General features: G+C 46.0%; 1 protein-coding gene across 1 annotated transcript in view; it reads right to left on the bottom strand.

Moving 5' to 3' along the window:
- The window catches only part of LOC144791189 (cytochrome P450 2J6-like), a 175707-nt gene that overhangs the window by 139355 nt on the left and 22835 nt on the right, over positions 1-13517 (bottom strand). The window contains exon 2 of the mRNA XM_078665833.1: positions 12835-12997. Coding sequence (XP_078521959.1) covers positions 12835-12997 — 163 coding nt within the window. The remainder of the gene's footprint in view (positions 1-12834; positions 12998-13517) is intronic.

Consider the following 13517-nt stretch of genomic DNA (forward strand, 5'->3'; position numbering starts at 1 on the left):
CCAGGTCCCGGCGCAATAACGTGCGCATTTCGGGCCTGCCAGAGACGACCGACACTGGCAAGATGGAGTCCTATGTGGAGGCAATGCTGAAGGATATATTTGGGGCGGAAAGCTTCTCAGAAGTCTTCCTGATAGAGCGCGCACACCGCACCCTGGCGCCCACTCCAAAGCCGGGGGCTACTCCCAGGATGATCATTGCCCGCGTCCTCAACTACCGAGATAGAGATACCATACTTAGGCTCGCTCGAGAAAAAGGCACAGTCACTTATCAGGGAAACACCCTGGAATTCTACCCTGACCACACCATGGCGGTGCAAATGGCGCGGAAGGAATTTGCCTCAGTCAAACAGAAACTCCGGGACATGGGAGTCGGGTATGCGATGCTCTACCCAGCGAAATTTAAAATTCTAACAGACGGCAAACCCGTAATCCTCATGTCGGTACAAGCTGCACAAGACTATGTGAAAAATCTAGGCAAGCGCCGCAAAGAGCGTGAAAAAGGAGACAGAATGAGCGACAACGACTGATGGCCATAAGAGCGAGCTACAGTGAGAGGGGTGGCCGTTGGGTTTCTACATTGACTGCAGGTGATGTGCGACGGATTGTATTCATGATATGGCGAACGGATGGCGCTCGCCTTTAGCCGCGATGAGTGCTAGCAGGAACGCTGAACAGTGAGTAAACAATGCGCTGCAGAACGCTAGATGAATGTACATGACCAGCGGCTGGCAATACTTGGGATGCATGGGCCTTGAACTGATGGGCTCGCACCGCCGAACTCCTGTGGGGCTCTCCGCAGGTGGGACACTGTGGGAGTACTCGACCACACTGCCTAGAACTAGACAGACCATAATTGCACTATGGCTGGAGGGAGTGCGAGCTTATCTAAGAGCGCCACGAGATGAGAGGGTAAGGGGCACACACTGTTTACTTATGCGACTGAACTCCGCACCCGTCCACATCCACTATGTGGATGCTGACGTGTGCTCTAGGTGACACCCCCAGGCGGGTGTACCCCAACTTAAGTTCCGAAATTGTTTTGAAATTTCTATGGGGATGGCTTTGGCAAAGTTTGGGTGCTGAAGTGGGTGGGGGGTGGAAGGGGAAGTTGGGGAAAGTTCGAATCTATGCACTGTATCTGAGAGGCATTGCGACTTCATCCATTGCTTACAATGTTGTTGATGTGAATACACTCCCTGTCGACGGACTATGGCACACGTGCAGCCCAGAGCTGCGAGCCCCCATAGCGAACGCTCTACTTGACACTAACGCGCAGAGCAAGCGACCAGACACTCAGATATGACACGTCATAATACGCTGAACTTTATCACATGGAACGTACGAGGGCTGGGGAACCCACAAAAGATACGACACGTTTTTGCATACTTAGATAGGAATAATGTGGATGTAGCCTTCCTACAAGAAACGCACATGGCGCCCAATACCACGTCAAAGTTGGGGAGTAGATGGGCAGAGTCGATCACTAGTTCTAATTACTCAACCTACTCAAGGGGCGTTAGTATTCTGATAAAGAAGGGAACACACTTTCAGATCACGGGCACACACAAAGACATGGAGGGCAGATACGTGGTGGTGGTTGGGAAGGTGAGACAGCAACGGATTGCGTTAGTAAATGCATATGGCCCCAACATAGATGACTCCACCTTCTACAAAAACTTGTGGCATACGCTGGCTGATGTAGATGCAGACAAGGTGTTGTGGGGAGGAGACTTTAACGTCACGCTTAAGGATGGGCTTGATAGAGCGCTGCACACCCTGGAACCACATGTAAAGGCAAGAGCGATGCTGATAGAAGCAATGGCCGACCTACGACTGGTTGACCTATGGAGGATAACGCACCCTGGGGAACACTTAGCGACACATATTAATGCGGCGAATAGCAGCTGGTCCGGGTTGGACTTCTGGCTAGGCACACAGGACACATTAACATGGGTGAGTGACATCAGGCACCTCCCCAGAACATTGTCAGACCATAGCCCTGTACTCATAAAAGCTACAAATCCCCCACTATGTCCCGCCACCATATGTATGGAGATTTAACGCACAAGCCCTGAAAGATCCACTATATGCGGACACAATCCTGAAAGCGATAACAGACTATTTCGAGCTTAACTCGCCCACTACAGAGGACCCTTGCCTCCTGTGGGAAGCATTTAAAGCGACTATCCGAGGCGTATGCATTAGCACAACCTCGGGAATACTGAGGGACATACGACACCAACTACAGAGGCGGGAGGAGGCGATACAAGGGCTGGAACAGCAATACACGCAAACGGGGGAGGCTGCCCTGTTGGGGAATATCAGGGAACTCTTGTCAGAACACCACAACTTTGCTGTAGATGAACTGAAATATATCTTCAAACGGACGACTGCAAGAAGGTACGGAGAGGGAGGTAGACCTGGCAGGGAATTGGCCGAGAAAATCTGTAGGGGCAGAGCGCCACAACACGTTGAGGTAATACAAACAATGACTGGTGAACGCACGCACAACATACAGTCTATCATGGGAGAGTTCATGAGCACGTATGGGACACTATATGGAGCAAGACCAACCATACCGCAAGAGGACCTGATGGCCTACATGGCGGACATAGAAGTGGCATGGCTGGCTGACGGGCACAGAGAATACCTGGCGCGCCCTCTAACAACACAGGAGGTGGTAGACACTATTAGACGACTCCCCAATGGCAAAGCCCCGGGGCCAGATGGCTATGTGGTCGAATTTTACAAAGCATACGCAGACATCCTCGCGCCCCATCTAGTGAGACTCTATGAAGCATCGCACGAGGCGCAGATATTGCCGGCGTCAATGCGAGAGGCGCTTCTAATTGCCGTTTTGAAGCCAGGAAAGGACGAGGAGCAATGCGACTCCTATCGCCCCCTCTCGCTGATAAATGTTGACACCAAAATACTAGCGAGTCTACTGGCGGACAGATTGAAGCCACTCATGCCGCTGCTGATCAGGCCTGACCAATCTGGGTTCATCCCGGACAGATCAACCACGCATAACACCCGCACCTTGTTTGCACTGGCACACTACCTAGCCCCGGACATAAAGGCGGTGGCGGTCCTACTGGACGCAGCCAAAGCTTTTGACACTATTGACTGGCCTTTCCTCCACGCAGTACTGATACGAATGGGCTTCCCGCCATTGTTTACAGGCTGGATTACCGTGCTGTACACAAATCTTACAGCACGAATCCGGATCAATAAACACCTCTCTGACCCAATTACCATAGAACGCGGAACCAGACAGGGATGTCCACTCTCGCCAATGCTGTTCGCCCTTGTACTCGAGCCATTGGCGTGTAAGATTAGGCAACACTACCATCAGTCGGCCATTCAGCTCCCAACGCGGCCCATACACATATCTTTATACGCTGACGACATGGTTCTCTATGTAAAAGACCCTGAACAACAACTCAACCCACTACTGCGGGAATATATTAAATATGGCCAATATTCAGGGCTGCAAATTAACTGGTCCAAATCCATGATACTGGCGTTAACTGACGGTACTAAGCCTGCCGCACTAGACTATCCTCTGGAATGGCAGGACGAGCCGACTAAATATCTGGGAGTTTGGTTCCACAGGGATCCGGAGTTGGTTATCCGCACTAATTACGGACGCGTCATATCCTCGCTGGAAGACAAAATTAAAAGATGGGTTGGGCTACCGCTGTCCTTGGCGGATAGACTCGCTATAGTGAAAATGGTACTGCTACCAAAATTTCTGTACCTGTTCAACAATATACCCATTAAACCCCCCGCGGAGGTGTTCCGCAGAATAAAATCACTCATGCTGTCATTGATATGGGCGGGGAAACAGGCCAGGATAGATTTACAAACTATGACACTGCCGTTTGCAAAAGGTGGGTTCAAGGTTCCAGATATTTACCTCTATTATCTCTGCGCCCAGGCGCAATTCGCGCACTACTGGTTCCACGAGATACCCTTCCTGACACACGTGGCGGTGGAAAAAGGTGACGCAGACCCGATCCCGCTGACAAGCGTTCTGCCCCACAGCAGACCACGATTGCACGCACATGCTATAAATCCGGTAAATGCCACAATTGAAGCATGGAGACTACTAGGTAGAACAGCGCACAGCACGCCAATCTACGCACCAGCACTTCCACTAGCTCACCATCCCGCCGTGTCTGTCACTCAAGAACAAGTGGGTATGGACCTGCTCAAACACGCTGGCATAGATAGGTGGGGCGATCTATACAAGGACGGGAAGTTTGTCACACTCCAAGAGCTGAGCTATATTCAAAATCCGACATTGCTCTTTAGCTTCACCTACTATAGACTACAAAGGGCGGTGAAGGAATATTACCCGACATTCCCTGACGAGCCACAGACACTAGCCCCTCTGCAACTAATTCTCACCACTCCCACTACCTCACACTTGGTTTCCAGACTCTACAGCAGCGCGCAGGCACACATTGGAGGAACCACTGAGCGGGCCCGGGACAGATGGAGCGCTGCGCTGGGGGATAACCTCACGGACGTGGAATGGGAGACTTCCTGTGCACTGACGGGGATGCTGACACCGAATGGCAATCTAAGACTCATCCACTATAAATACTTGCATCAAGTGTATCACACGCCCCACAGGTTGCACAGATATGGCTTGAGGGATGACTCCAACTGCGTGAGGTGTGGGCAGGAAGATGCTGACTTTATGCACTTAGCATGGCATTGCAACTTGGTAGCACAGTACTGGGTACAGGTGATCCAGGCCATTAACGGTATGCTGGGGGCGACACTGCCGTGCACGGCCAAGGTGTGTCTATTAGGATTGGTGCCGCAGCTAAAAGCGCAGAGGAGGAGATTGTGCGTCATTGCCCTGCTCATGGCGAAAAGGAGAGTGTCATTGCATTGGAACAGTAAACTGAAACCTAGGGTGAAAAGCTGGCTAGAGGACTTGGCATATTGCTGCGACACGCTAGCCACGTATGAGGAAGAGCTGCCTGCGGGCTCGCGCCCCAGAGACTATTGGGCGCCCTTTAGACAATACCTGGTAACGATCGAGGCAAACCGGGAATCACAGACTGTGCTGAATTGACACTAACCGAATGTTAGAATGGGAGATTACTCGACGAAGTGGTGGAGGGGGGAGAATGCTGTGATGCAGTGCTTCAAGTTTATTAGGGGTTGTATTGAACTGTTCCTCCAGGTTACGGAGGCTGACCATTAATGAAAAAAATGTAAGACCATAAATGTCATTGTAACAACGTAACACACTGTCAAATTGCACACTCGAACGTCACAACATTGACACGCCGCCGGACCTTATGGTTGTCGGCTGATGGGCCGTGTAAGTACAGCATTATGATCATTACCACCCAAACAAAAGTGCCGGCCACATCTGGTTGTAGGCGACGTGAATGTATAATAACTCTGTGACAATGTGAAATAAAAGTCTTACACAAAAAAAAAAAAAAAATAGTCAAGGTAGTTACAGTCATCCTCGCAGGAGGTACTCACATAATGAGAAGTCCGGGGACTCCCTCGATATACAACCAGCGTTCAGCATTGAAAAATACGAAGTGTCCGTGGGGGTTAGTAAACGCGAGGTGTGCGTGTTAAAGACAGAAAACGGACTAAACAAACAAAGTTCGTCGGCGCCATCTTAGAGTGGTGTTAGAAACCGAATGTGCAAAGAATCGATGACAGTGTACTGACACTTAAAAACCCGAGTAAAAACATGCGGTGTGCACGAAATGCCTAACAAAAAATCTGATCCGTCCATAACAATGGGAAAAAATTAAAAATTAATGGTGAAAATGCACAAGTTAATAAGGGCATAAATAAAGACATGGTATTTAAGCAAATAATGTACAGTTCAAAGATAACACAGGAATTCCATCCTGTCGTTCAATCCGTATGGCTGCATCGTCGCCAAGAAGCGGATCCAAAAGTTCTCTCTTTTGAGTAAAGTGTTTTTGTTATTGTGAGTTGGTTTTACTTGCTCCAATATCAGAAATTTCAACTGGGCTACAGTATGTTTTTGTTCAAGAAAATGAGCTGCCACAGAGGACTTGGTGTTGCCTGTTCTGATGTTGCTCTTGTGTTCCAACAACCGTGTTCTGATTTTTCTTTCCGTGTGACCGACATAACATTTCCCACAGGGACACTTTAACAAGTAAATCACATTAGCCGAATTGCAGGTAGCATTCACTCGTAACTTAATAGGATGACCTTTCATAGGATGGTTTGTAACATTCCCTAGAATACAGTTATTACAATTGCTACAGTTGTAGCACGGTCTGAGTCCCTTGTAAGTTGCCAGCAGATCCTGCTCCCTAGGTTTTGACAACATCTCCTTCAGGTTGCGTCCCCTAGTGTATGCAAATAATGGTGGCAGTGCGAAGGCTCCCTGGAAATCAAGTTCCAAACTGAGTAAGGACCAATGATTTGAAATGATTTTTCGAAACTGGTTGCTCATAGCAGAGTACTTGGAAACCACTACCATCCGGGGGTTCTCTATTTTTGGTCTGACCTGTAAAAGGTTAACACGATTCATGTTGCCACAACGGGTCATTGCTTCATCCAGTATCGGTTGAGGGTAACCACGAACTTTGAATCTGTCTACCATGTTCAGCATTTCCTGTTGACAGACGTTCTCTGAAGACGCTATGCGTTTAACACGCATCAGTTGGGAAAGAGGTAAATTTTGTTTCAATCAGGGTCGGTGAAAACTTTGGTGATGTAAGATGGAGTTGCGATCAGTGGGTTTACGAAAAATGGTGGTGGTCACATTCCCAGCACGTCGTTCAACTTTAACATCCAAGAAATGAATGCACTCTCTGTCGTAGTTCCAAGTGAACTGAACTCGATCATTAACCAGATTCCAGGATTTGAGAAAATCCAAGAGCTCATGTTCAGTTCCAGCCCATAGCATGAAAATGTCATCTATGAATCTCAGATAGAGCTTCCCATTATTAAGCCAGGCTGGTTGATTCAAAATGTGAGATTCTTCAAAGAGTTTCATGAAGATATTTGCGTATGACAGAGCCGCGCAATTGCCCATGGCAGTCCCGCATAGCTGGTGAAACCATTCATCAAGTACTATGAAGTAACTGTGGTACAACGCCAGACACTCGTGTTCACACGGCTGACTTTGCGATTGTGAAACATGTTGGTCCTCTATAACTAAGTAGATAGTAGGCAACAGTGTGTTCAGGTTTTAAAGTGAGCAGACCCACAGCATGGAATAAAATAACACAGCCAGTGGTTGTCTAGCTCGTTTTTAGATTAGGAATTGCAGCATTCAAGTCTAGATCCCGCTACTCCTCACAGGGTTGGTATTGCTAATCCGAGACAAAGACCGATTGGCAACAACTATGATTAGGAAGCCAACTGACAGAAACAATATGCTGCATTATCAGAGCTTTCACCAACTTTCACTAAAAAATCATCTACCTTTCTCACAACTCCTACCAGTCAAAAGAATAGTTTCTGACCCTGCTGATCTACAGACACAAACAAATAACATGCTATACCGATTCCAACAACGTGGATACCCCACCAAGATCTTGGACCAAGCTAAAACGAGGATTACGGCCAAAACAAGAGCGGATCTGCTCACACAACCCAAAAAATCTGACCCCATGCACACGGTAGTAGTATCCAAATACTCTACTACAGGGGTCTTCAAACTGTGGGGCGCGACCCCCAGGGGGGCCGTTGAGCGATGGAAAGGGGGTCGCTCCTTCACAGTGTCACTTCTGCCCTGGCCCCCAGGGCTTCAGCGCTCCTGGGGCCTCGGCTGGGCAGTGTCTGGAGTCTTATCTCCAGCCCCAGTTTTTCACAGGTCTTTAAAGACCATTAGCATATTTACATGCCTTTGTTAACTGATTACCAAAGCTTAGTTTTTTTTCGGTTCCAGTACCCCCTGGGCCCCCACTCTGCCTATTCCTTACATTTGTATTTTTACACTTACTGCTGTAGTGTGAGAATGCATTTAATGAAAATAAATATAAAGTTGGGTTGCCAAAAGAAACATGCCTGCTATGTGTTGTTTAAAGAACCTGCAGAGACCTGCTCTTGACACTAAATTGAGTTATAAATAAAAAAGTATGTATTCATTAGTTATGTGACTTTTCTGTCTTTATTCTCTTTAATTATTAGTCATGGATCATTGAGGCATCCCTAGAACACAATTAAAAGTGCTTTCTATTTATATTTGCTGTTTTAAGTATTCACAGAGAAGTGCAAAAAATACAGCTGTAGGTGACTGCTTATTTCTGGGCCATCAAAATAATGAGCTGGTAACCCTAATCATTAGACTGGAAGTTTGTTGCAGGATCAGCACATTATTTATTTCCTCCACCCTCGAACCCGGATTAATGCCATTGTAGCAATAATTTAACTTATATCTGAAACCCTACGCTTCAAGTTTCTGGGAATGCACCCTGCTTTCAGACTACTCACTTCTCATTCTCGCCTTCACTTTCACGTTCATCCTGCACTCCCAGCGATCACAATGCACTCACACTGATCACCATGCACTCATAGCGATCACCATGTACTCAAACTGATCACCATGCACTCACACTGATCACCATGCACTCACACTGATCACCATGCACTCACACTGATCACCATGCACTCACAGTATTCACCCGCTCACCCTGCACTCACACTGATCACCATGCACTCACACTGATCACCATGCACTCACACCGATCACCATGCACTCACATCAATCACCATGCACTCACACCAATCACCATGCACTCACACCATTCACCCGCTCACCCTGCACTCAGTGATCACAATGCACTCACACTGATCACAGTGCGCTCACACTGATCGCCATGCACTCACAACATTCACCCACTCACCCTGCACTCACAGTGATCACAATGCACTCACACTGATCACAATGCACTCACACCAATCACCATGCTCTCACACTATTCACCCGCTCAGCCTGCACTCACACTGATCATAATGCACTCACACTGATCACAATGCACTCACACTGATCACAATGCACTCACACTGATCACCATGCACTCACAACATTCACCCACTCACCCTGCACTCACAGTGATCATAATGTACTCACAGTGATCACAATGTACTCACACTGATCACCATGCACTCACAACATTCGCCCGCTCACCCTGCTCTCACAGTGATCACTCTGCACTAAAAATTCGCTTGCATTGTTCACTCTGTACCTCACCCTGCAGTCACACGAGCACACTTCTCACCCTGCACTCATGTGACACTTCACTCACCTGTCCCCCCCTTACTGCTCAATCTGTAGCTCACTCAAACAAGGCCATCACTAACAATGCACTAATTCGTCCCACTCTGCACTTACAGCCGAACCCAAATTCATATGGTCACCTCATTCACCCTGCAGTCACTCCTTTGACCCTACTCTCACACTGTTGCATTGCTCACCGTGCAGTCACATGGGCACTCTTGTCACCCACACAGTGCAGAAGGTTAAAGTGCCTGGTACAAAGAAGATGTACCATGCACATCACAGAACTGAGTGTGAGTAAACTCCCCCCCCCCCCGAAGTTCGGGTCTAGTGGATCCCCTGCTTCTGCCTATTATTTACATTTGTAGTGCGATACTGTTACCAAAAGGTGTCCTGGGGCTAATAACCATCTGCCTGCAAGGTGAGAGAGGGATCCGGGGTTGGGAGAGGAGAGAAGAGAGGGATGGAAGGAAGGGGGTGAGAGGAAAGGGGCATGGGTAAACTGCTTAACTCTGCACAACACCGCCACGGTTTGAATGCACCCTTGCTGCTCCCGGCCATGGCCAGGTGAGCTTCTAATGTGGCAGCGCGTATTCCTGCGCATTGGGAGGCCCTTCACAGAGGTTGATTAGACATCTTTCTGATGTTAATTGCTGTATTTTGGTTATAAACTGGTACTGATGGGGTGAAATCTTTCCTCAGTATTACTGTATTTAAAGAAATTCTAAATAATAGAGCAATGCTATCCCAAAATACGCAGCATCACAGAACATTATTTACATTTTCTACTCACACAATTTAGTAAAGCCTGTCGCATAATTTGGTCCTCACCTTCCTCATAACCGAGAGGTTTTGAAATTTTTGTCAGGAGGGGGTCCTTACGCTTGAAAATGTTGACAGGGGGGTCTCGGCATCCAAAAGTTTGAAGACCTCTGCTCTACTATGAGTCATCGTTACAAACAATCAATCTGGTCCCACTGGTCGATCCTAGCATTTGAACCAGATTTTAAAGGCATTTTCAGTGACACACCAAGGTTTGCATACACCAGGGGTAAGAACATTCAAGAATTAATCAGGCCTGACCAAAGACCTTCAAAAGCACCATACAAAGGGACAATACCCTGTTACAATTGCAGCGACTGTAACAACCTCATTAAAGGTACGATGATCCCGCACCCAAGGAGAAGTACTCCCATTTGTCTATATGTAACGGCGAATTGTGATACTAGTAACGTCATCTATTTGCTCAAATGCCCATGTGGCCTGATATACATGGGCAAGACTGAAAGGAAAATAAAAACTTGTATTCATGAACGCAAAAGCAGCATCCGTACTAAAAACACCAAATCAGTGGTAGCTACTCATTTCAATGACAATATTCACAATATCTCACAATTAAAATTCACCATCTTGGAAACCGAAGAGAAAATAGAAGGGCGAGATAATAACAATTTCCTCTGACAAAGAGAGAACTATTGGATTAATTTCCTAGAAGCCATGGAGCCAAAGGGTCTAAATGACCAAATGGAATTTGCATGTTACCTGTGATTTATGCCATAATCTCTGATGTTAGCTTTGTGATATCTTTACTTTGGAATTCTGTATCATGTGTCACACTCTCCAGCCTAACGTGAGTTCTTTACATTATTTTTACCCCTTCGCCCACAGGGTTTCACCACATTCATACTAAACCTCACTATTTTCAAAGAAGGCACCCGTTTTTAGCGCAACATCCATGGCATTACAAACGAAGTCCGTTGTTTGTGTTACTTGTACACCATTTTTAATAGCGTTTCACACAGTCACTAACCGTATTACACACCGGGCATCAACACGCGTACACCTTTCAATGCGCTAAAGGTAAGAGGATATCGCACTGATATTATCAGCTAGATTCATCATTATTCAGTTTTGCGAGTCCTTAATAGCGATTCTTAAGGAATCGCTATTAAGGACTTGCAAAACGGGATTCATGTAGGAATTGCAAAAAATATTGCGATTCCTACATCTTCCTTATTTGCGATTAGCAATTTTCTAATCGCAAATAAGGATGCGATTTCAAGGGTTCCAGGGGTGTCCAAAGGACACCCTGTAGCACCCCTGAAAAGCAAATGTAGCCAGATGTTGCGCACACACATGTCCAAAGGACATAACATAACGTAACATACCACTCAGAAAAATGCACTAAAGTGCATTTTTCTGAGTTTTCGCTATTTACCACTATTTACCACGAAGTCTGACTTCGTGGTAAATAGCAAATTTAAAATGGTTGATGAATTGCATTTAAGGAATCTCAAATAGAGATTCCTTAAATGCAATTCCTCGCAAATATGCGATTTCGCAATTAGCGATTTTTGCATTTGGGATGATGAATCCCAAATGCAAAAATTGCGCTCGCAAAGGGCCAGATTCTGAGAATCTGGCCCTTTGCGAGCCAATTTTTCTTTCATGAATCTAGCTGTATATTCCTAATATTTTCCTAACCAACTGCAGCTTTGTTGCGGTTGAAGTCTGTTGTAACCTTCACTTTTATTGACCACCTTAACCATCTCCAGTCTCTAAAGACTTTTAACATTATGCACATGTATCTTAGTTTTAGTTCCGAGCACCTTGATTAAACTGTTCAGGATTCTATAAGCATTCGATGGCCCCGCACCAGCGTTGTGTGTACACTCCGTATGACGTTTTTAGCAGTTGACTTTCATCTTTTGCACTTTGTCACTTTTCGAGCACCGAAAAAGTCACAATCCTTCACTAAGCACATAAAAACTGGAGGTTTCAGTTAAAATAGCCTTTTAAGCGGCAACTTAAACTAATGCACATGCATGGATACAGATCGTATATTCCTAATCACAATGTGATAGAGAACCCCCACACGCTGTGGATCCTCATTGAATTTAATTTGAGTACACATTTTTCCGTTTAGATTCCCCCTGATGAAGGGCAGACCGAAACCCGAAATGCATTGGGACAGTTGAAAACTTGTGGATAATAAGAATTGAACATTCAATGTTGAATGAAGTTCATGCAATATTCATGCACGATTAAAAAAACTTTCAGGCAACCATCACGTTCGTGTGGACCATTTTATTTGGATTACACTTATTTGAATGACCATTTAAATATCTCCAGTTGCGATTTCACTAGCAGTGCCCAGAGGGATGTTCCCTAATCTAGAGAACGCTTCCTATTGAGTTCAATAAAAACACTCAAATGACCAGAGAGTAACACCTCCGTGGCACGCTACAACCTGACTAACCTGAATACCCCGTAGTGCATGTTCTACTACCTTACATTGATGTCTTTGCTGCATTAAAGCAAACCTAACACTATTTGAGGAGCATTTTGAATTCCTGTCATCTCCTTCTCCAAATATTAAACCAATGACATAGAGACAAGAAATAAAATACACATACTTACAAGTTTTAAAAAGTTAGATGGAACATTGTATGTAGAGGGGCCAAGAGCTTTTAATGCTAAACGCAAGCACAGGCTTCATTCATCGCTATCTACATTACTGGGCTAACACTCACACTTGAAAGATGTTCTGTGGTAGGTCTTGGAGAGCCCAGTGAGAACCTTACCTTTATTGCCAACTAGGTCCTTTAGGAGAGGTGTCAAAAAACGTCCAGAGAGTTCCTCTGAATGGGTAGTGAGGGCATTTCGTAATGTCTTGTACCCATGGAGCACAATCATTGGCGTTCCCCCCATCCAGATAGTGAAAATATTCCCATAAATCTTTCCCATCTGCAGAGACAAAACCAAAAAGTCTTCAAACAATTGACATTATAATTTCTACTTTCTGATGAGTGCATTGTTACTACTCTGCCAATTTAAGATTTCATATCAATGCTAAATAAATGAATAGTGAACTCCAAGGAGAAGCTTCTCTCTTGCCTGAGCAGATGTGTCAACTTCCCCTCGCACTCTGTTGATTAACATCTTCTCATGACATGCTTCAGCCGGGGTATCTTTCCAATCTAACCAGTGGGAAGGGTTGCACTGCACAGCAAGTATCACATAATTCTGAGGAATACATTACCAGCCCTGACTCTTTTTACAACCAGAAAACCATTTAGGTGCTCGACAAAAGACCATGGCCCATATTTACTATCTTTCATGCATCAGAGCGGTGCATAAAAAACTGTACTGCAGCATTATGTGCAGGATGAACAACTGTGCATTGCCAGTTTTGCAAAGAGTTGCCTGCCAAAGATGCCATCAAACCGAAGTTTAGCTCAACGCAGTATTGCGCCATGGAGCAAAA

The sequence above is a fragment of the Lissotriton helveticus genome, chromosome 11 (assembly GCF_964261635.1).
Source record: "Lissotriton helveticus chromosome 11, aLisHel1.1, whole genome shotgun sequence".
In the NCBI taxonomy this organism is placed as follows: domain Eukaryota; kingdom Metazoa; phylum Chordata; class Amphibia; order Caudata; family Salamandridae; genus Lissotriton; species Lissotriton helveticus.